This window comes from Danio aesculapii, chromosome 12 (assembly GCF_903798145.1).
Source record: "Danio aesculapii chromosome 12, fDanAes4.1, whole genome shotgun sequence".
NCBI lineage: Eukaryota > Metazoa > Chordata > Actinopteri > Cypriniformes > Danionidae > Danio > Danio aesculapii.
This window is the reverse complement of record NC_079446.1, coordinates 50,812,707-50,837,789: the sequence shown is the minus strand read 5'-3', so window position 1 is coordinate 50,837,789 and position 25,083 is coordinate 50,812,707. Positions and strand designations below refer to the sequence as shown.

Sequence of the window (25,083 nt, the reverse complement as noted above, 5' to 3'; positions counted from 1 at the left end):
GTATTTTCTTACACTTTATCACTATCCTTCAAACTACTAGACTTTACCCATTTGGCAACAAGACGCTTTTCACTATTTCAGAATCATATTTAGTATGTTCACTTATTATTATTATTATTATTATTATTATTATTATTATTATTATTATTATTATTATTATTATTATTATTATTATTATTATTATTAAATTATTATTATTATTATTTATTATTATTATTATTATTATTATTATTATTATTATTTTATTATTATTATTATTATTAAATTATTATTATTATTATTATTATTATTTATTATTATTATTATCATTATTATTATTATTATTATTATTATTATTATTATTATTATTATTATTATTATTATTATTATTATTGTTTCACCCATTTCTTAATATTGTATTGTCACTAAAATTAATTGACTTTAACATTCCAGCATAAAAGTTTCTTTTGCAGTTGCAATAAAAGTTTGAGTATGGGACTTTTATTTTAAAAATCACACTGTTGTGTTTTCAACACGTCTCTGCGTTTCCGGCTTCATGGATGAAAGTAAGCAGACTGACCGCTGAATGAACTCACTCGATTCAAGTATGATTTTTATGTGTTTTCATTTATTCTTAAACTATATTTGTTAAACATTTATAACTACAGACGTATTAGGAAGTTTTGAGGTGTATGTGTCGAGTGTAGGTAACGGTATTATGGATTATGTTCGTTATATGTTGAATAACACGGTAACTGAAACGGACACAGAAGACCATAATGTATATATATATATATATATGTGTGTGTGTGTGTGTGTGTGTGTGTGTGTGTGTGTGTGTTATCAGTGTTTGACAGCCTGTGTTTTCATTGGGTGTGTTTTTTCTAAAATGCTGATAGTGGTTTTCATTATTACACACTTTACTTTACTTTACACACACTGTTTGTCTGTTTCAGTGGGTTTAACTGTCTGAAAAATGAAGGTGCTTCTTCTGAAAGAGCCGAGAGAGAGTGAAAGTGAAGCAGACCCTTATATTAAGGTAATCATCTCTTATAATAATCATACTAATATTATTAATGGCGTTCTAATACGGAAGCACATCAGTAGCAATATTCATTTTTAAATGTATTATGCAAAACGGCAATGTGTATGCTATTTAATGCACTATTTAATTGACTGAACACTGTTGTACTTTGGTAGTCGTTGGCTGATAATATGATTTCCCTTATTAGAATTTACAGAGAATACTTTTCTGAAAATATACAGTGTTATCAAGGAGAAAGTCTGAATGTGTGAATATAAAACCAACATTACCTCAATTTGCAATCTGTATAATGTCAATGTATTTAGGATAGGATTATTTATTTAGTACTTTTGAAAGAAAATTTGTCATAATTTGACAATGTTTTTGGGTAAAACAGCATTCTTCATGACATATGGGCAACGTTTGGTGCAAAATGAAATAAAATGCTAATTACATTATATAATGTAGATTTGACATTTCCAACCGCTGTTTAAAGAATGGAAATTACACACTAATTTTAAGGATTTTATAAGTTGCTAAAGGGGCGACACGGTGGCTCAGTGGTTAGCACTGTGGCCTCACAGCACTCAGGCGCTGGTTTGAGTCCCGGCAGGGTCAGTTGGTGTTTCTGTGTGGAGTTTGCATGTTCTCCCCATGTTGGTGTGGGTTTCCTCCGGGTGCTCTGGTTTCCCCCACAGTCCAAACACATGCGCTATAGAGGAATTGATTAAGTAAATTGGCTGTAGTGTATGAGTGTGTGTGTGTATGGGTGTTTCCCAGTACTGGGTTGTGGCTGGAAGGGCATCCGCTGTGTAAAACATATGCTGGAATAGTTGGCGGTTCATTCTGCTGTGGCGACCCCTGATGAATAAAGGGACTAAGCTGAAGGAAAATGAATGAATAAGTTGCTAAATGAAACTGAAAATGTAGTAATAGTAGAAAAGCACCTTTCTATTTATTAAAATTTGATATTGGCCAGCGCAATAGCCTGGTGGTTAGCGCGCTGACATATGGTGCAGTAGCACTTCAGGGTGTCCCGAGTTCGAATCCCGGTTCAAAGACATTTCCCATACCTACCCCCTCTCTCTCTCCTACTTCGCTTCCTGTCTGTAAAACTGTCCTATCCACTTAATAAAGGCAAACAGGCCAAAAATAAATCTTAAAAAACAAAACAAAATAAAATTGACATTGAATTGCAAGCAGAAATGACAGCAAAATAATCATTTCAATGTTATTTTCTCTAAATACATTCACTCAGGGCCATAGGGTTGCATTTTTATAATTACACTGATTGATGCTTGTAGAAAAATTCAATATGTGTTTCAAAATTAGCATTTGTTTTTATCTTAAATCTGTATAAATAACAATTATTTCCCCTCCTTTGAATTTCTTTTCTTTTTTAAATATTTCCCAAATGATGTTTCTCAGATTCAGGAATTTCTCTCAGTATTTCCTCTAATATTTTTTCTTCTGGAGAAAGTCTTATTTGTTTTATTTCAGCTAGAATAAAAGCAGTTTTTAATAGTTTTAAAGCCATTTTAAGCTCAATATTATTAACCCCCTTCAGCAATATTAGTGTTGGATTGTCTCCAGAACAAACAACTGTTATACAATGACTTGCCTAATTACCCTAACTTTACCCTAATTACCCTAGTGAAGCCTTTAAATGTGACTTTAAGCTGAATACTAGTGTCTTGAAGAATATCTAGTCTAATATTATTTACTGTCATCATGGTGAAGAGAAAATAAATCAGTTATTAGAGATGAGTTATTAACACTATTATGATTAGAAATGTGTTGGAGAAAATCTGCTCTCCGTTAATCAGAAATTGGGGGAAAATATAAATGAATTAGAGTTTAACAGGAGTGTTATTATGTTATTTTTCAGGAGCTGGCCTCATGTGGACACACAGCGACTCTCATTCCCGCTCTGTCCTTCAGATTCGTGTCTCTAAATGAGCTTTCTGAGCGGGTCAGTTTGTGCAAACTCTTCTGAGCTTCAGAAATGTGTTTGGATGTGATGTTTATGCTGGTGTTTTTAGCTCTTTCAGCCTGAGAGGTTTGGAGGTCTGATCTTCACCAGTCCCCGAGCCGTGGAGGCCGTGAAGACGAGTTTAGAGTCGCAGAAACTGAGAAACAGTGAGTCTGTGCTTTCATAATACATCACAAGAGCCAAAAATACCTGTATTCAGTTAATTTACTTTTAAAAAACACACTCAGAAAGCGCTTGTTAATTTCACACTGAATAACAGTAATGGCTGGTAACATGCTAAATTAAGCGTGACATTTCGAAGTAGAAATTATTTTAGTAATGCTTACTTTTATGTAGGTTTATGCTGAGTTTCTTGTTAGACTTAAAAATAAATATTCAAACACTAGTACATTTAGTCATAATCAACAAAACATCTACAAATCTGCATAAAACTCACAAATAAACAAGGATTTGAGCCAAAATGGAGTGGAAATTAATTAATAGTTTGACAAAATTATAAAAAAATGTTAATAATTTTGTTTTTGAGCAGAACTGAAATCATCTGATTTATAATAAACGGCTATATACAGAGATTGTGAATAAATAAATAAATTAATTTTAAATAATATTTATTTAATAAGTAAATAAATAAATAAACAAATTAATTAATTAACTAATTAATTAAAATAATAAGTTTGTATAAGAGTGCTGGACAGATCTAAATGTCAGTATGTAAATATCAAATGTCAGTTTGGACAAAATAAGACAGATTGTACAAAATGCATGTGACTTTTTATTCAATTTATTTAGTTTTATCCTCAGTAAGATCTTTTAGTCACAGTATGTTTTACAAATATACAGACAAGTAGCTGAAATTATTAAAATAAGCCCCGTGTATGGTTTATGTTAATACTGTGTGCTTATTTGAATATTTTTTTTCTTCTAACCAGAGAAACTGTAGTGAAAAGTAATGATACATTGACCTCTGGTGGGCAAGTCCTCTTACGTCACTTTCAGACACTAACGTTTCCTCTTATTTGGTTAAACACTGATTCTGCAAGGGGTCACAAACTTTCGCACAACCCTGTATATCATGACAGTTAAGTATAATGTTTTTTCTGAGAATGATTGTTTTTTTCTGCAGAATGGGATGCAGTGAAAGACAAGTGGAATGCAAAGTCGGTTTATGTTGTCGGAAAAGCCACAGCATCTTTGGGTAGGAACATTTATTTCAGCTTAACACACACATACATACTTGCATACATGGTTTACAGCAGTGGTTCTCAAACTTTTAAGCCAACGAACCCCAATTTAAGATCGTCAAGAACTTGCGACCCCCACTACCAAAGCATATGCAAACAATAAGAATAAGTTTGCCGTATTTTAACCATATTTACTATACATTAAAATAATTTTGGCTTACCTTTAAATGAGATGGGTGTACTGTTGAATTCAGTATGAATTCATCCTGATATTTCTGCCATTTTCTACTTTGGTCTGACGGGGTCTTGCTCTTATGCTTCGACGAAGTAGACGGTTCTGATGACTTGGCCAAACTGTCCACAGTTTCCTCAACATTTTTAGATTTGGGAATTACATATTTATCCATGGGGTGACATGGTGGCGCATGTGGGTAGCACGATCGCCTCACAGTAAGTAGGTCGCTGGTTTGAGTCTCGGCTGGGTCAGTTGGTGTTTCTGTGTGGAGTTTGCATGTTCTCTCTATGTTGGCATGGGTTTCCTTCGGGTGCTCCGGTTTCCCCCACAGCCCAAACACATGCGCTATAGGGGAATTGGGTAAGCTAAATGGTCTGTAGTGGATATGTGTGAATGAGAGTGTATGGGTGTTTCCCAGTGATGGGTTGCATGCTGGATAAGTTGGCAGTTTATTCTGCTGTGGTGACCCCTGATTAATAAAGGGACTAAGCCTCTGCAGTTGTGGTTTTCACATCCAGATGCCCACAGTAGTGATGACTAGCGAGTTAGTCATTGCACAGTGATGATGTTCAATTTTTTTTAAACACTCTAATCTGTAATATCTTTAAAAATTGTTAACTATTTGTTTGTAGCGTTCACTTGTAATACTGAAAAATATATATTATAATCACAGAAAAATACACAATTACTAAATCACTCTTGCGACCCCCAGTTTGAGGACCACTGGTTTACAGGGACATTGCATAGGTGTAATACATTTTTATTTAATGATATTATTGTCATTTTTAATCATTTTATGCCACATATTATACAATGATTATATAACAGCATAAATATGCAAACCGCTAATGTTATTTAGATCCTGTAATTCGATGTTAAAAAGGTAAATGTCCTGTTGTATACACTATTAAATGTCCTATTAGCTAAATGTCCAATTATAAACGTTGACAGCGGTGAGGTAAATGTAAAATGGCTTTAACGTTATTTGTGAATTTGTAAATATATATTGCAATGGCAAAAATTATTAAAGGTCATTTTAAAGTATTGCATAAGTCAATATATTGATTATTGGAAACCTGCGGCAAATTATGAGTGTGAAAAGACCCTGTTAAGTGTGATTTATTTATTATTATTATTTTTTAAGCGTTTTGAATTATACGGATTCAAGGTTAATAGAGTACAACTAAGTCATACTGTGTCATTTTACAACTTTGTGTCCCTGTAACCCAGGTAAACCTGTAAACGCACACACACACAGACACACAAACTTGTTTCTATATCTCGGTGGGGACTCTCATAGCTGTATTGATGATTTTACTATACAAGCCGTATCTTCTCCTCCCCTACCCCAGCTCTTACCAGAAACAATCTGTATTTTTACATTTTCAAAGTACAGTACTTCATTCTGTGTGATGTATAAGAATGTTTTCCCATGGGGATGTCAATTTTTGTCCGCACAGTGGGACAAGTCCTCATGAGTCTGTGTGCATTCAGGTTTAAGTCCCCACTGGGGTATAAAACAAGTACACACACACACACACACACACACACACACACACACACACAAACACACAAACACACACACACACACCTGCCTTATTATTATCAGTCAGTTTTTTAATTCATTTATGACCCATTGAGTAACTGAACGGTTTCCTGCTGCTGCTCACACACTGCTGAGACTCACACATCTCTGATGAGTGTTTTACACCTGAGGAAGTGTGTGTGTGTGTTGTTATCACCTGCATGAAGCTTCTCACACCTGCACAACACACCTGTACACTCACAACACCAGCTTTAATGCATTTGTGTGTTGTTTTGGTTTTTAACAGCACCGTGTGTGTGTGTGTGTGTGTGTGTGTGTGTGTGTGTGTGTGTGTGTGTGCGTGTGTGTGTGTGTGTGTGTGTATGTGTGTGTGTGTGTGTGTGTGTGTGCAGTTGTAGATCTGGGTTTGTGTCCGCTGGGTGAAGATTCTGGAACCGCAGACACACTCTCTCTGCTCATCCTACAGAGTATGCAGAGCTCAGACATTTCTTAAATCATCTCTCGCTGATGCAGAAATACTTTTCATAATAAGAGTCTTTGTTAATGTTGTGTTTGGTTCAACGCAGGAGAAAATCAAGACATTCAGCCGCTTTTCTTTCCCTGCGGCTCCATCAAGCGTGAGGTTCTGCCCACCGCACTGAGAAACAGTGGTGAGATCATTTATGCAGATGTTTACAGATGTTACTGAAGAGTGTCCCTTAAACTCGATTGTGTCATTTACTTATCAATTCATTTTTTTCTCTATTCTGCTCCATGTAGCACTTTGGGTGTAAGAAAAGCTCAGATTAAATAAAATAAAATAAAATAAAATAAAATAAAATAAAATAAAATAAAATTAAATTAAATTAAATTAAATTAAATTAAATTAAATTAAATTGAAAAATTTACTCTACGTCATTGTTGCAACATTGCGTAAGTAAATCTCATTTACACTTCATTTATTTTATTTTATTGTTTTCTGAGCGATATTATTCACCAACATGTATTTAAAATAGAATTAATATTGGGAATAGAGTTTGATTAAAGTTTATTGCCTGCAATTATGCATTATGAAGTCAGAATTATTAGCCCCCCTTTAAATGTTTTTTTCTTTTTTATATATTTCCCAAATTATGTTGAACAGAGCAAGGAAATGTTCACAGTATGTCTGCTAATATTTGTTCTTCTGGAGAAAGTCTTATTTGTTTTATTTCAGCTAGAATAAAAGCAGTTTTAATTTTTAAAACATTTTAAGGTCAATATTATTAGCTCCTTTAAGCTATATTTTTATTCGATCGTCTACAGAACAAACCATCATTATACAATAACTTGACTAATTACCATAACCTGCCTAGTTAACCTAATTACCCAAGTGAAGCCTTTAAATGTGACTTTAAGCTGAATACTAGTGTCTTGAAGAATATCTAGTCTAATATTATTTACTGTCATCATGACAAAGAGAAAATAAATCAGTTATTAGAGATGAGTTATTAAAACTATTATGATTAGAGATGTGTTGAAGAAATCTGCTCTCTGTTAAACAGAAACTGGGGGGGTAATAATTCTGACTTTAACTGTATATAATTTATTTATTTTTATTCTTATTATATGTGTGAATATGTGTGAAAAAGTGTATAAAATGTTATAGTAAAATACCACATTTGCTAAACGAACAATAAAAATCTGCAAATATGTTTAAATCATAGTAATGTATATATATATATATATATATATACATTACTATGATTTAAACATGTTATATATATATACATATATAACATATATATATATGTTATATATATATATGAATAGTTTAGTTGCAAAAACCTTCAGTGCAGTCTGAAATTTTCATCTAAAATGAGCGTTTTTCTCAGACCGTTGCGTGCAGTTTCAAAAATTTTACTCTTAGTGCAAAGAATGTGTTTTTTTTTTTTATTTAAAGTGAAATAACTGAACATAAACATAGAGAAAAACGCAAATTTTAGAGGACAATTTCTCATGGCATTTAGAGGTTTTTGTATTTAAACTCCTTACATATATATATATATATATATATATATATGTATGTATGTATGTGTGTGTGTGTGTGTGTGTGTGTGTGTGTGTGTGTGTGTGTGTGTGTGTGTGTGTGTGGTGTGTGTGTGTGTGTGTGTGTGTGTGTGTGTGTGGTGTGTGTGTGTGTGTGTGTGTGTGTGTGTGTCAGATATTCCTCTGGAGACTCTGACTGTCTACCAAACATCTGAACATCCTGATCTGAAGAAGAACATCTCTGATTACTTCACTCAGCAGGTGTGTGTGTGTGTGTGTGTGTGTGTGTGCGTGCGTGTGCGTGCAAGCGTGTGCGTGCGTGCGTGCGTGTGTGTGTGTGTGTGTGTGTGTGTGTGTGTGTGTGTGTGTGTGTGTCTCTCTCTGTACTGAACTTGTGTCTTCATGACAGAACAGGCAGTTACCGGTGTCTGTGTGCAATTTTGTTTTCATATTCAGCGTGACTATGTGATTTTGTCTGTGTGTGTGTGTTTGTGTGCACTGTATTTGTGTGACTCTGTGTGTGAGAGAATGATTTTGTGTGCTCGTACATGCATGTATGTGTGTGATTTTGTGTGTATATTTTTGACAGATTTTTTTGTGTGTGTGTGTACTGTATATGTGTGAGTGTGTGTGTGTGCGAGTTTGTGTGCATGCATGCACAGGTGTTTATGACATTATGTGTGTGCGTGTTTGTGTGTCAGTTTGAGACTGTATATAATTTTTGTGGTTGTGCATGTGTGTGCTAATTTTGTTTGTGTGTGTGTGTGTGCGCATGTGTGACTGATGTTATGTGTGTGCATGTTTATGCGTGCATGCATATGTATGTATGATTTTGTATGTGTGTGTTTGTGAGTATATGCTTGACTGTGTGTCTATGTAATTTTGTGTGTGTGTGTGTGTGTGTGTGTGCATGTTTGTGTATTTGTCTATGATTGTGTGTGTGTATGTTTATATTTGTGCATGTATGTGTGTGTGCAGTTTATATGTTTTGTGTGTGTGTGTGTGTGTGTGTGTTTATATATTTGTGCATGTATGTGTGTGTGCAGTTTATATGTTTTGTGTGTGTGTGTGTGTGTGTGTGTTTATATATTTGTGCATGTATGTGTGTGTGCAGTTTATATGTTTTGTGTGTGTGTGTGTGTGTGTGTGTGTGTGTTTATATATTTGTGCATGTATGTGTGTGTGTGTGCAGTTTATATGTTTTGTATGTTTGTGTGTTTGTATGTTTATATATTTGTGACTGTGTGTGTGCGTGTGTGTGTGTGTGTGTGATTTATATGTTTTGTATGTTTGTGTGTTTGTATGTTTATATATTTGTGACTGTGTTTGTGCATGTATGTGTGTGTGTGTGGTTTATATGTTTTGTATGTTTGTGTGTGTGTGTATGTTTTTATATTTGTGACTGTGTGTGTGTGTGTGTTCAGGGTGTCCCAGCGAGTGTGGCGTTCTTCAGTCCGTCAGGTGTGTCCTTCTGTCTGGATCTGCTGAAAGGCCTCTCAGGATCTCAGCTGGAGCAGATAAAGGTGCAGTGTGTGTATATATATTAATAATGCAGCAGATGTACAGTATATAATACGCTGCATGTCTAATAATCCTCCACACACTGATGCTGATATATCTCTTCAGTTTGCCTCTATTGGACCGACGACAGCTGATGCTCTGCAGGCTCGTGGACTGACGGTCAGCTGCTGTGCGGAGAAACCCACCGCCAAACACCTCGCCACTGCCATCACAGAGGCCCTCCGTGACCTCTGACCCCTGACCCTCCATCAGCTTAAATGGATAGTTCACCTAAAAATGAACATTTACTCATCCACAGGTCATGCAAGGCTTTTTAGGAGCAGATTTGGAGCTGAATCTGTGGTGACCGGTTTATTAGATTAAAAATAAACACATGCAAATGAGTCCATATCAATAGCCATGGCTCCTGATGACACACTGAGGTCCTGTGAAGCAAAACCATCCGATTATTTAGTCTGTTTGAAGGAAAAACACACTTCATTTTGATGCATTATTTCTGAAAACAACACAAAATGTTTTACTTGTCCAAAAAAATCTTCTTGATTTAATAATTTTTAGATATTTGGAATAGAATCAAGTAAGAAATGCATTATATATATTTTTTTAAATGCACGCTTTCATCCTCAAAAGCAACTGGAGCAACCGTTTAGTGTGAACTATCCCTTTAAGGACACAGTTAAGTATACAGATATAAAAATAATTGAAGTTACCGTATAAAGGGACAGTTCATCCAATCATTTACTCACATTTTTTCACACACCTGTTTGAGTTTCTTTCCTCTGAATGCAAAAGAAGATATTTTGAAAAATGTTTGGAAAAGGTAACCATTGACTTCTAGAGTAATTTTCGTTCCTACTATGGATTATTTTAGGATTAACTCCAGTTTCTTGCACTCATGAAAATATCTGTCAATAGCAGAAGAAAGAAATGTATAAAGGTTTGGAATCACTTGAGGGAGAGTAAATAGTGAGTACATGTCTATTGTTGTGTGAACTGACCCTTTAAAGATGAACATCTCTTATGAGAAGCATACAGATGCTTTATATTTAGCTGAATGTGACCTGCGTCAGTTTATTAGCTGCAGAATCAGCAGTGAGCCGTCCTATAGCTTGTGTTTTATGCATTATTGTTGATATTTGATGTTGAATGTCAGTGTTTTCACTGTCATTTTAAATGTGAATGGATGACATGATATTTATATTTATAGTTTTTGGCCAGAAGCAATAAAAGGCTTTAATTTGCATTATTCTGGAACATAAAGTATATGGAATATAACATGCTTTATTAAATATGCAATCAGAACTAATTATGTGTATTTTCGGTTACTGTTGATGGGCTCTTCAGTGCTAATAACTTTATTTTATACTATATTTTAATACATGTCCTGCTTTATGATGCTTTAAATTGTGTTTCACATGATTTTAATTTTGCTTAATTAGGTTAAGGTTTATTTATTTATGAGTGTATTGTTATGAAGTGTTGTTTTGCGGTGTAAATAGCACACACGTTGTTATTATTACAGTGCGCGTGGACACAGTTGATAAACGTGCACGCGCTCAGGTGTGTTTGTCTCCAGCAGGTGTGAGTGTCGTGTCTGCACCTGCACCCGGTCACTGTTCAATTTCACGGGTTTTCTCGTTTGTCTGCTAAAATAATCCCGCTGTAATAATACATTAACACCGATGCGCGAGCGCGTGAGCAGTTCACAAGCCCCGCCTACTCTGCGCGCGCTCTCCGGTATAATTGCGCGTGGAGTTTTTTCAAACTCAGTTTTAGTTTAGAAAACGACGAGCTGAACTGTAACGATGCTGACTGTGATTCGGCGGATCTTCATCATCCAGACCTTCATCTTCATCACAGCGGAGAAGATCTTCCACAGCAGAGACCATTCAGATGTGCTGAACAACATTCATCAGGCGGAGCTTATCACTGACACGGACACTGCACAGGTCTGTCTGTCTATTTTAAATCGCACATTTCGACTTTTCCAATAGTTTGCATTACATATTTCATATTCGACAATATTTCCTCTGAATATTTCCTGTTTTGCCATATTTTGCATTGCATTTTATGTTTAGCATTACACATTTTATATTTTGCAGTATCTGCACTGAACTTTACATTGCTTTACTTTGCAACTTTACATTGCAAATTTTGTATTTTTCAATATATTGTATTACACATTCTATATTTTTCAATATTTTGCATTACACATTTTATATTTTGCCATATTTTTGCATTGCAAATTTAATATTTTTCAATATTTAGCTTTGTACTATATATTACAATATTTTGCATTGCACATTTTGTATTTTGCATTGCACATTTTGTGTTTTTCAATATTTTACATTGCACATTTAATATTTTTCAATATTTTGCATTACACATTTAATATTTTTCAATATTTTGCTTTGCACATTTAATATTTTTCAATATTGTGCATTGCACATTTAATATTTTTCAATATTGTGCATTGCACATTTAATATTTTTCAATATTTTGCATTGCACATTTAATATTTTTCAATATTTTGCATTGCACATTTAATATTTTTCAATATTTTGCATTGCACATTTAATATTTTTCAATATTTTGCATTGCACATTTTGTATTTTTCAATATTTTGCATTGCACATTTTGTATTTTTCAATATTTTGCATTGCGCATTTAATATTTTTCAATATTTTGCATTGCACATTTAATATTTTTCAATATTTTTGCATTGCACATTTAATATTTTGCCATATTTTTGCATTGCACATTTAATATTTTTCAATATTTTGCATTGCACATTTAATATTTTTCAATATTGTGCATTGCACATTTAATATTTTTCAATATTTTGCATTGCACATTTAATATTTTTCAATATTTTGCATTGCACATTTAATATTTTTCAATATTTTGCATTGCACATTTAATATTTTTCAATATTGTGCATTGCACATTTAATATTTTTCAATATTTTGCATTGCACATTTAATATTTTTCAATATTTTGCATTGCACATTTAATATTTTTCAATATTGTGCATTGCACATTTAATATTTTTCAATATTTTGCATTGCACATTTAATATTTTTCAATATTTTGCATTGCACATTTAATATTTTTCAATATTTTGCATTGCACATTTAATATTTTTCAATATTTTGCATTGCACATTTTGTATTTTTCAATATTTTGCATTGCACATTTTGTATTTTTCAATATTTTGCATTGCACATTTTGTATTTTTCAATATTTTGCATTGCGCATTTAATATTTTTCAATATTTTGCATTGCACATTTAATATTTTTCAATATTTTGCATTGCACATTTTTTGTTTTTCAATATTTTGCATTGCACATTTAATATTTTGCCATATTTTTGCATTGCACATTTAATATTTTTCAATATTTTGCATTGCACATTTAATATTTTTCAATATTGTGCATTGCACATTTAATATTTTTCAATATTTTGCATTGCACATTTAATATTTTTCAATATTTTGCATTGCACATTTAATATTTTTCAATATTTTGCATTGCACATTTAATATTTTTCAATATTTTGCATTGCACATTTAATATTTTTCAATATTTTGCATTGCACATTTAATATTTTTCAATATTTTGCATTGCACATTTAATATTTTTCAATATTTTGCATTGCACATTTAATATTTTTCAATATTTTGCATTGCACATTTAATATTTTTCAATATTTTGCATTGCACATTTTGTGTTTTTCAATATTTTGCGTTGCACATTTAATATTTTTCAATATTTTGCATTGCACATTTTGTATTTTTCAATATTTTGTATTGTACATTTTGTATTTTGCATTGCACATTTAATATTTTTCAATATTTTGCATTGCACATTTTGTATTTTTCAATATTTTGTATTGTACATTTTGTATTTTGCATTGCACATTTAATATTTTTCAATATTTTGCATTGCACATTTAATATTTTTCAATATTTTGCATTGCACATTTTGTATTTTTCAATATTTTGCTGTGTACAATATATATTTTACATAGCACATTTTGTATTTTGCATTACACTTTTTATGTTTTGCCATATTTTTGCACTGCACATTTAATATTTCGCAATATTTCATATTTCATATTTCATATTTTGCATTGCACCTTTAATATTTTGTATTCCCTTGTACTGGCGATTCAGTTTGCATTAATTTATATTTTAATATTCAAATTTTATATTTTCTGTTCAAACATCAATCTGAGTCTGTGTTCACTCATGCATGAACAGTAATACTGACAGCGTTTCTCTGTGTTTCTCCAGCGTTTTCTGTCTAAGTATGGCTTCATTAAGGCATCAGCCAGTGAACAGACTGAGCTGTCAGAATCTTCAGGCGATCTGGACTTCAGTCTCTCTCTGGATCTCCATGAAGGAGGAACCGCATCCGGCTCCAGCGGCTCTGATCTGCAGTTTGTCTCTGCGCTGAAGGATTTCCAGCGGCTCTCAGATCTGCCCATCACCGGAGTGTTCGATGACGCCACCAAAGCAGCCATGAATAAACCAAGGTTATTACAGTTTGATATCTTTAACTCCTTTTTAGTTCTCAAATGTTTGTAAATGAATGGAAAACATGATTGTTTTTAACTCTTGTGTGCTGTTGGGTCGTTTTCATCCACTCTGGGCTGATTTTAAGTCTTAATTTGGCACAACTTTCTCTGTGATTTTTCACAACCTGAACAATAGACTCTGGGCAGATGGACTCCCCTTTGGTTATGCTGATGCTGTTTTTGCTCCATTGACTTCCATTATAATCACATTTCCATGACAGCAGATAATCATGCGTTCTTGACTGTTGCTGGTTTTGAATTACCAGCATAACTATTTATGAGAACATCTTCCTTTCTCCAGTTTTGTCTTTGGTACTGACTAATCTAGTGTATATGCACAAATATATCACTGTAAAGCATCCTGTAGAAAATCTGAACGTTAAAAGAGCGATTGGTGAGGGGTCGACTCATACATGCTGAACACTGCAGTTTTAGTTCATTAAATAACCATGTAATAATCCCAGATGTGGCGTCACGGATAAGGATGAAGAACTGAATGATGCCGCTGGATCCAACAGTACCAGGAATCACAGTCAAACGAACACCAGGACATCCCATAATACTGAGCCTCAGGTGCGTGAGAAACCACACCTGTCTGCTCTTCTGAGCTTCATTTGCATTATTATGGAAGATGAAATATATGGAACATAACATGCTCTATGAAATATAAAGCGAATCCAGTTGTGTGCATTTTGCTCAATTCTTGTTGATTCCATCAGTGTTAACAGACAGAAATTACTTAAAAATGTAGGTTTTTAATACTGTGTTTGAATGCATATCCCACTCAATAAACGTTGAATTATTCTTATTATTTATTTATTTATTTATTTATTTATTTATTTATTTATTTGTTTATTTATTTATTTACTTTTAAAATTAGTGTTTTTGTTTTTTTTAAAACAGCATTTTAATAGCATTATTAAAACTATTTTAATTTGTTTAATTGTTGTATATTTAGCAATAATTTGCATTGCACATTTATTATTTTTATTGCACTTTTTGCATTACACATTTTAGCGATTTTTGCATGTTTTTATTACTATATTTGAATGCATATCCCTCTCAATCAATGTTGAATTACTTCTTTTTTTTACTCTTTTCAAAATTATTTTAGTTTAATAATTTTTATGTGCCTCATTTTCTTTTTGTTTTCTTCAATACTATTTTAAATTTGCTGTAAATTTTAGTGTTTTTATTTATTGTTGTGAATGTTTATATTTTATTTCCAACATAAATGACAACATCTCCTTTAGAAATGAACATCTTTATCCATTTCTCAGTGAATATAGAATAGTTTTAGGTGCATTAAACAAACTAGGTGACACTTTCGTTTAGGTCACAATTCATGCTATGAACCACTGGCTTATTACTAGGGCCAGACAGAATCTTTATGCAGAATGATTTTAGGAGTGTCATAACTATAAACTTAATATATATATATATGAAATAAATAAATGATGCCGCCTTAACTTTCATTGAATGTTTACAATGCAAACCCAATTAGATCCACTGAATTGGTAAACAAAGCAAGTCTCTCATATCATATCTAGATATATTCATTCATTTTCTTTTGACTTATTCCCTTTATTCATCAGGGGTCGCCACAGCAGAATGAACCACCAACTTGTCCAGCATATGTTTTACACAGCAGATGCCTTTCCAGCCGCAACCCAGTACTGGGAAACACCCATACACTCATTCTCACACACACACACTCATACAATATGGACAGTTTACTTGATCAATTCCCCTATAGCGCATGTGTTTGGACTGTGGGGGAAACCGGAGCACCTGGAGGAAACCCACACCAACACGGGGAGAACATGCAAACTCCACACAGAAACACCAACTGACCCAGCCGGGACTCAAACCAGCAACCTTCTTGCTGTGAGGCCGCAGTGCTAACCACTGAGCCACCGTGTCGCCCATTATTAATTATATATCTTATATAATTATCTATTGATTACCTGCTTATTATTAAGATTTTAACAGTTCATTAGTTGCTATTCTGCATCCCTAATCTTACCTAACACCTAAACAAAACCTCTGCCTTACAAAATATCCATACGCAGTCATTAGTTTATTAAGCTAGAAATGTTAGGTTTGTTAATACCGTCATTTGTGACCTAAACTAAAGTGTTACCCAAAGCTGTTTCATTAAACTATTATATCTATTAAAATAAGAGTTTTAGTAATAGAAAGATAAATTAAATCAAGTCAATGCAAAAAAATTAACAACATTAAAAAATATTTCTCCTGATTGTATTTTTCTCCAACATATTAATTTGGGTGTCCTCATTTTGGGGCTGATCCTCAGTTTTTCTTTAATTAGTTCCAGTTTTGTCTTTGTTACTGACTAATCTAATGTTAATGCAAAAAAAAAACTACTTCTCTTAAAGCCTCCTCTGCGTAAGAAGCGTCACCTGTCTGCTCTTCTGGAGAATATAAAGCTGCAGAAGCGAGATGTGAGCGAGTGGACGGGACACATGGCCTTCTCCAAAAGTGTCCTGAAGTGGCGTCTGATTGGTGAAGGATACAGCAGTCAGCTCTCCATCCAGGAGCAGAAATACATCTTCAGGCTGGCCTTCAGAATGTGGAGCGAAATCTCTCCGCTTCAGTTTATTGAAGATCTGCACTCGCCGCTGGAAAACATCGACATCCGGCTGGGCTTCGGCACGGGTCAGTGAACAAATATACAACCCCAAATCAGAAAAACATTGGCACAGTATGAAAAATGCAAATAAAGTTAGAAAGTGATGATTCCTGCATATACTTTGACTTGCATTTCATTACAGACAACACAACAATGGTAGAATTTTTGTCTTAGTTCGAGTCCAAATATCTGCAAATTCTTAAATCTGCATTGTGTAAGATTGACACCCAGTGGTTGAATTAGGTATTGCACTCCTAGTCCAAAACACCTTTTGGCTTTTGGTGTGCCGCAGGTCGTCATCTGGGCTGCTCTCAGCGGTTTGATGGTGCTGGTCGAGAGTTTGCTCACGCCTGGTTCCTCGGAGACATTCATTTCGACGATGATGAACATTTCACCATCCCAAACACAGGCAGCGGCATCAGTCTGCTCAAGGTAACACAAAACTACACAACAAACTCAGACGGTATGCTGATCACAGTGTGTTTTCAGCGGAAGCAGATATTGAGATGTTAATGTGTGTTCATGCTGCTGGAACTGACTGTGTTTTATTCAGGTGGCGGTTCATGAGATCGGCCATGTTTTAGGGCTTCCTCACATGTACCGTCCAGGATCCATCATGCAACCCAGTTACCTTCCTCAGGACGCCGGCTTCGAGATCGACTGGATGGACCGCAAATCCATCCAGAGGCTGTACGGTGAGCATTTACTATTGTACTATTGCTATATTTTGCATTCCACATTTTATATTTTACATATTTTGTAATGATCATTTTTATATTTTACAATATTTTCTATTGTATACAATCTTGCATAATGTTTTTATTTTTTATTTTGCAAGGCATATTTTATATTTTGCCAAATTTAGCATGACGTGTTTTGTATTTTACAATATTTATTCATTCATTCATTCATTTTCTTTTCGGCTTAGTCCCTTTATTAATCAGGGGTCGCCACAGTGGAATGAACCGCCAACTATTCCAGCATATGTTTTACACAGCGGATCCCCATCCAGCTGCAACCCATCTCTGGGAAACATCCATACACACTCATTTACACTCACGCACTACAGACAATTAAGCTTAGCCAATTCACCTGTACCACATGTGTTTGGACTGTGGGGGAAACCGGAGCACCCGGAGGAAACCCACGCGAACACAGGGAGAACATGCAAACTCCACACAGAAACACCAACTGACCCAGCCGAGGCTTGAAGTAGCGACCTTCTTGCTGTGAGGCGACAGCACTACCGCCACCGCGTCGCCGTATTTTACAATATTTTAAATGTAAATGTATTTTCCATTGCATATTTTGTATTTTGCATTGCTCATTTTAGATTTTGCCATCTTTTGCAAAGTATATTTTATATTTTGCATCGCATATTTTGTATTTTATATTATTCCTTGCATATTTAAAAGTTTGCAGTATTTGTCATTGCACATTTAGTATTTTGCATTTCTACTTTTTTGATAGATTTTACATTGCAAATTTTGCCATTTTTTTAATGCACATTTTGTATTTTGCATTGTGTTTTTTTATTTTGCATTGCATGTTTTATGTTTCACTTTGCATATTTGCATTACATATTTTGTTATTTGCAATATTATTTATTGCATATTTTAAATTTTGCAGTATTTTACATTGCAAATTTTGAATTTTATAGTAATTTTATTACACATTTTGTATTTTCCATTGCTCATTTTAGATTTTGCCATTTTTTTTCAATGCACATTTTATATTTACTTTGCATTGTGCATTTTGTATTTTGCTTAGGTTATTATTATTATTTTTTTTGTAGTGAATTTTTGTATTTTGCATTGCACATTTTTATATTTTGCATTGCTCGTTTTATATTTTGACAGATTGTCTTGCATTACTCATTTTAGATTTTGCATTTTTTTTCTTTTCTTTTTTCCAGTGCACATTTTGTACGTTGCAATACTAAGCATTGTGCATTTTAGATTTTGTAATGTGAATTTGTTGTATTTTACATAGTTTTTTAAATTTTATTTTGCATTGCACATTTTGTATTTCGCAGTATTTTACACAGTAAATTTGTCATTGCACTTTTTATATGTTGCAATATTTTATGGTTTTTTTTTGCATCGCATATTTTATGTTTTGCCATACTTTGCATATTTTGCTTTATTTGTCATTGCACATTTTGCATTATTGAAGTATCACTGAGATTTTTTTTGTGAAAGTAAATTAAATAGTTTCTACTTACCAGCTGTGGGGTCCACCCTTTACACAGCACCTTCACTTTTCTGAATTTAATAATAATGTAATAACGTGGTTTTCTAAAAGTTGTGTGTGTTTTTCTGTGTCAGGAGTGTGTATGGGTCGCTTCAGCACTGTGTTTGATTGGATCAGGAAGGAGCAGACGCCGTATGGTGAGGTGGTGGTGCGTTTTAACACATACTTCATGCGGGACGGCCTGTACTGGCTCTACGAGAACCGCAATAACAGGACGCGTTACGGGGACCCAGTGGCGGTGCAGGTGGGCTGGCATGGGCTGCCCTCAGGGGGTGTGGATGCTTATGTGCATGTCTGGAACTGCAAAACAGATGCTGTCTACTTCTTTAAAGGTACTTATTTAATGCTTTATTATTCATGCCATTGTTTTTTCATGCTGTATTTATGTTATGCATCATACATTTGTATTTTGCAAATGACATTATTGTTCATTGTTGCAGTTTATTTTTGCATTATTTTGCATTATATATGTACATATATATACATTATATAGTTGCATTGTATACTTACTTTTGTAAAGTGCATAATGTCACATTGCACATTTGCACATTGTTTATAAGTGTTTTTTCTTATTATTAAACTTTTTTGCATTATTATTATTATTATTATTATTATTATTATTATTATTATTATATTATTTATTTTTAATTAATTTATTTCTTTTTTTGCATTCCATATTTTGTATTTTCAGTTAATAGGTGTTGTGTATATATGTAAATTTGCATTGTGTATTTTATATTTTGCATCATTTTGCATTGCAGATTTTGTATTTTTCACAGTTCAGCATTTTATATATAGCACTATTCTCCATTGCACTTGTTGTAATTTGCAGCTTGCTTGTAATCCTGCATGGATTCAGAATTGTTTGCTATCACATATGCATAAGCCCATTATTTGAGCAGTGTGATGAGGGTGAATGTGTGCATGTTTCAGGTGTGCAGTACTGGCGTTATGACAGTGAGAATGATCAGGTGTTCAGTGACGCTCCAGACGGACGCTCGTATCCTCGTCTGATCTCTGAAGATTTTCCTGGTGTGTCTGGACCGCTGGACACGGCGTACTACGACAGGAGAGACGCTCACATCTACTTCTTCAAAGGCTCACAGGTAATGCATTTCAACACAGACGTCTGGAATTGGTTTTGTTTTATAGATTACTTAAAGGTGCAAAGTGCAAGACATCAAGAGTCTGACCACAGTGCTTTACTGTCAGACATGCCATTGTAAAGTTAGGAGTACGAAAACTGCCACCAGAAACATCAACACAAAAATGAAATATGATCAGCATTGGGAAGGCCAAATGGTGGCTCAGTGGTTAGCACTGTGGCCTCACAGCAAGAAGGTTGCCAGTTTGAGTCCCAGCTGGGTCAGTTGGTGTTTCTGTGTGGAGTTTGCATGTTCTCCCCGTGTTGGTGTGGGTTTCCTCCGGGTGCTCCGGTTTCCCCCACAGTCCAAACACATGTGCTATAGGGGAACTGATTAACTAAATTGCCCATAGTGTATGAGCATGTGTGTGAATGTGAGTGTGTATGGGTATTTCTCAGTACTGGGTTGCAGCTGGAAGGGCCTCCGCTGTGTAAAACATGCTGGAGTAGTTGGTGGTTCATTCCTCTGTGGCGACTCCTGATGAATAAGAAACTAAACTTGAAGATGAATGAATGAATGAATGATCAGCCTTTTCCAAATATTTAGGACTATAGGAATATTCTGGATTTTTTTTCTCCTGGAATATCAGGGACTTTTGTTTACTGCTTTATATTTTAGTTTGCATTGATTAAAATGTAGTTCTGTTATACATATATGTGTTTTTAAGTCAGGTTGTGTATTAGATAAATAAATTAAAATCTGCGGTCTGTATGAGGAGTGTTTTCATTCTAAACAAATGTATAAAAATCTTTATACTTGATTTAACATTTATAAGATTTTTAAAACATTGATGCAATTAACAAAACACTTATAATAATATTAATATGTAAATGACAATATTCACACTTGTTTTACAAAGCCAGTGACACCAATGAATTCACTAGAAATAGACTACTTACAAACTTAAAATGGAGATTCTCCAGATGGGTCCCCATGTGGTTTTAGCTTCTCTCTTGTATAGCAGATGCATTTTAATGACATTAAACATCTCATGAGGTCAAAACATTTTTAAAGATTCTTTTTTTTTGATGCTTTTACTTCTTAACTTTGTTAAATCAAGTCTTTTTTTGCATGCGTGTGTGTTCAGATCAAAAACTTTAAAAAAGCCAAGTTTTGCTTAGTTTAATTTAAATTGAACCATTTTAAAAAACCTAAATAAAAGCTTTGTGAAAATGTTCTCCTATAGGATGCTTTAGGGTTAATTAAAGAGGTAATCAATTATTACAGCTCAGATCAGTGTTTTGTGTCTAACATTTTAGTTTTGTGTTTGTGTAATAATCAGTATAATGTACATCCAGCTGGTTGTTATCACAGAATAAACCCTTCAGTCTTATTCAAGAGCTGCTGATAAAGCTGTAGTGCTTTATTCTGCTAGAACAACCATAAGAAAAATGTATTTATATAGCACCTGTCACAGACAAGAAGTCATAAACTTTACAGTCAAGGAAAATGTACATCAAAACAGCTTAAAATCCAAGAACAAATAACACCAAATGTAAAACAGCTCATCACACTGTTAGGGTGCACTCACACTAGGCCATCAGAACCATGCCCAGGTGCGTTTCCCGGTTTGTTTGACAAGTGCTCTGAATCGGGCTCAGGTGTGGTTCAGTTGGCCAGCTCTGGCCCTGTTGGAAGTGGTGTGCCAGAGCACGGTTCAGTTGGGCATTTATTTTATTTTATCGTTTCATGTGCATTTATTAATCATTCTTGCTGTTTTTTAACCTTATATTGGGCTAGGATAGTGGAGAACAGACAGGAAAGCATTTGGGAGCAGAGAGAGGGGAGGGATCGGCATAGGACCTCGAGCTGGGAATCGAACTCAGGTTGCCGTCAGCACCATGGTGCTATATGTTAGTGCACTTAACCACTTGGCTGTTGGCGCTGACATCAATCTTTCTGTTCAATGAACGCGAACTGTCATAGATTATTAGAGACACAAACCTCTCGCTGCACGTCAGCTGCACCTTCAGTAAATCTCCTGATACCTGCAGCACCAGGACTTTATGATCATTTATGAGCGTCAAAAGTGGAGGATCTGTTGTGTCACTGCATATCAAACCACTGAAAATAATACAAAATGATATAACTAAAGCAATCTCCACTGTGCTGAGCGAGAGCGCAGCTCTTCCTGTAACTGAAGAGTCGCATCATCCATGACAGAAGCATGCTCCGGCTCGACAGGTGAAACTGCAGTGTGAGTGCAGGCCAGGGGGGAGAGAGGAGGGGGGGCAAGAGCGTTTCACCATGGTTCAAGGCAACTGTACCTAATGTGAGTACACCTTTAATTAAAAGCTAGAAACCATGTAGATGTACAGTTGAAGTCAGAATTATTCGCCCCCCTTTGAATGCTTTCTCTTGTTTAAATATTTCCCAAATGATGTTTCTTAGATTCAGGAAATGTTCACAGTATGTCTGATAATATTTGTTCTTCTGGAGAAAGTCTTATTTGTTTTATTTCGGCTAGAATAAAAGCAGTTTTTAAATTTTTAACACCATTTTAAGGTCAAAATTATTAGCCCCTTTAATCTATTTATTTTCCGATTGTCTCCAGAACAAACCACTGTTATACAATGACTTGCCTAATTACCCTAACCTGCCTAGTTACCCTAATTAACCTAGTTAAGCCTTTAAATGTCACTTTAAGCTGTATAGAGGTGTCTTGAAGAATATCTAGTCTAATATTATTTACTGTCATCATGACAAAGAGAAAATAAATCAGTTATTAGAGATGAGAAACTATTATGATTAGAAATGTGCTGAAAACATCTTCTCTCCAATAACCTCTTAGAGCTTGAGTGTCCACATACGTGGACAGCACATTTCAGCTCTTAAGTGGCTATTTAAAATACTTTGAATGTTTTATATTTTGTTACAGACATACTGGGTCATCATGCAACTGTTTTGCAGCATATGAAATGTCCCAAACATTATTTCTGTCCAAAATGTGAAAAAATTTTGTTTTTACTCTCTGATAGTCAAAGCAAGAAAAAAAAATTCAATGTTAAATATGCATCAAAAAAATTCAGGAAAAAGTCTTTTATGTAAATTCGGACCACGAGTCCACATATATGGACATCATTTTTCTCTAAAAGTATGATGATACTTAGATTTTTATTCTAATTAAGTTCCAATAAGCCCAAATAACAAAGAGAAATAAAAAAATGCATGTAAAAACAGCTTGGGCTGTAAGAGGTTAAACAGAAATTGGGGGAAAAAATAAACAGCGGAGCTTATAATTCTGACTTCAACTGTATGTATATTTCTTATAATTCAATTCAAGTTTATTTGCGATGAGGTTTAATTATTGTTTCAAAGCAGCTTTGTTAAAGGTGCACATTATTCCATTACAATCAAAATCAGACAAGTGAAGGTTATGAGTAGGGCCAGACAGTATCTGCAGACATTTTTTGCTAGTTCGGCGCAGAATTTTGTTAAAAATCTGCGGATTTATGCAAAAATATTTTGTGAGTATCATAACTAAAACCTTAATATATGAAATAAAAAGTTAGACCTGTTATTAATAACATTTATTTAATGTTTACAATGTAAATCCAATTAGATCCACTTTATTTGGTAAACAAAGCAAGTGTCACATATAATATCTCTACTGAAAGACAGAAAATATGACTGTACACACTGCATTGTACATAAATCAGATGAATATTTTCATATTAGTCAATAATATTACTGTAATTAATATAAAAACTGAATAAATATAGATTTACACACATTTACTCAAGTAAATAAACAGATTCAATGATGGGCTAAAAATCTGCAGAAATCTGTGAAATTCTGTGTGCGCAGGTTCCGTGTGGGCCTAGTTATTAGTTACCATAACTTTATTAGTTACTAATAACTTTAACTAAATAACTATTCACGAATAGCTTTGAACAGTTAAAGTTATTATATATAAACACAGGTAACCTGCAGTTATACACTGTAAAAATATCCGTAAATCAGCAGTTTTCCATATTTTGTGCTTCATATTTTTATATTTTTATTATTTATTTCTGCTTCTGAGTTGCATTATGGGATATTGATCTTTCTTCTAACAACTTTTAACCTTGAAAAGTGTGTGTTTCTGCACATGTGTAATAGTTTACAGTGCTATATTGTGTGTGTTGGTGTTGTATATTACGCTACAGAATCCTCTGTATTAAACTACAGCACATGTTCTGTTATTCTACAGGCTTATTTCTCTAGATATTATTTCTTATCCATTATAAACGACTAAAATGTCAGTAAAAGTCACTTTGTTAAACAGAAAAGTTGAATTTACAACATCAAAAATGAACAGAGCAGAGATCAACATCCCATAATGCAATTCACCACAAAATACGGTGTTTACACTGTAGGTGACGTCATATTGAATGAAGTGTCATAAGTGCTGATATGAATCTCCAGGTGTTCAGGTTTGATGTGCGCATGCACCGCTTGGCTTCTGCCTCTCCACAAGAGATGACGGAGGTTTTTCCAGCTGTAGTGTCCGGTGATCATCCCGTCAGGAGTCTGGACGCCGCGTATTTCTCCTACACACACAACACGGTGTTCCTGCTGAAGGGTTCGCTGTTCTGGCGTGTGTTGAGCGGGAAAGAGCGCAGGCGGAGGGCTTTTCTCCCGATGAACGGCCTGCTGGCCCACAGACGCGTGCATGAGCAGTGGTTCGACATCTGTGACGTTCACAGCTCATCTCTGAGGACCACACGCAGGAGATGATGAAGAACAAGAGTGAGATATACTTCAATTTATAAGACTTATCCTGACGGTTTTACATAATTGGTCCTTAAAGAGGAGCTATTATGCAGACATGACTTTTATAAGGGCTTGTGTGTCAGCAGTGTGTGAATATCTCCAGCCTCTAATGATCAACATCAATTAACTGTGTTGTTTATAATCAGACTTGATAAGTGAAACTCTCTGACATTCTCTCTTTGAATGTGTCATCAGAAAGGGAAACTAGTCTC

General features: G+C 34.3%; 1 protein-coding gene across 1 annotated transcript; it reads left to right on the top strand.

Annotated features, from left to right (window-relative positions):
- The first annotated feature begins 512 nt into the window (after positions 1–512).
- mmp21 (matrix metallopeptidase 21) lies at positions 513–24,835 on the top strand. Its single transcript, XM_056469046.1, has 18 exons — positions 513–584; positions 936–1,018; positions 3,046–3,142; positions 4,120–4,191; positions 6,351–6,425; positions 6,525–6,608; positions 8,141–8,226; positions 9,390–9,488; positions 9,592–9,719; positions 11,291–11,435; positions 13,782–14,023; positions 14,530–14,638; positions 16,465–16,744; positions 17,011–17,150; positions 17,272–17,413; positions 19,046–19,303; positions 19,905–20,077; positions 24,524–24,835. The coding sequence occupies exons 2-18, from the start codon at positions 956–958 to the stop codon at positions 24,833–24,835; spliced, it is 2,505 nt and encodes an 834-aa protein (XP_056325021.1). The 5' UTR covers positions 513–584; positions 936–955.
- The last annotated feature ends 248 nt before the right edge of the window (positions 24,836–25,083 follow it).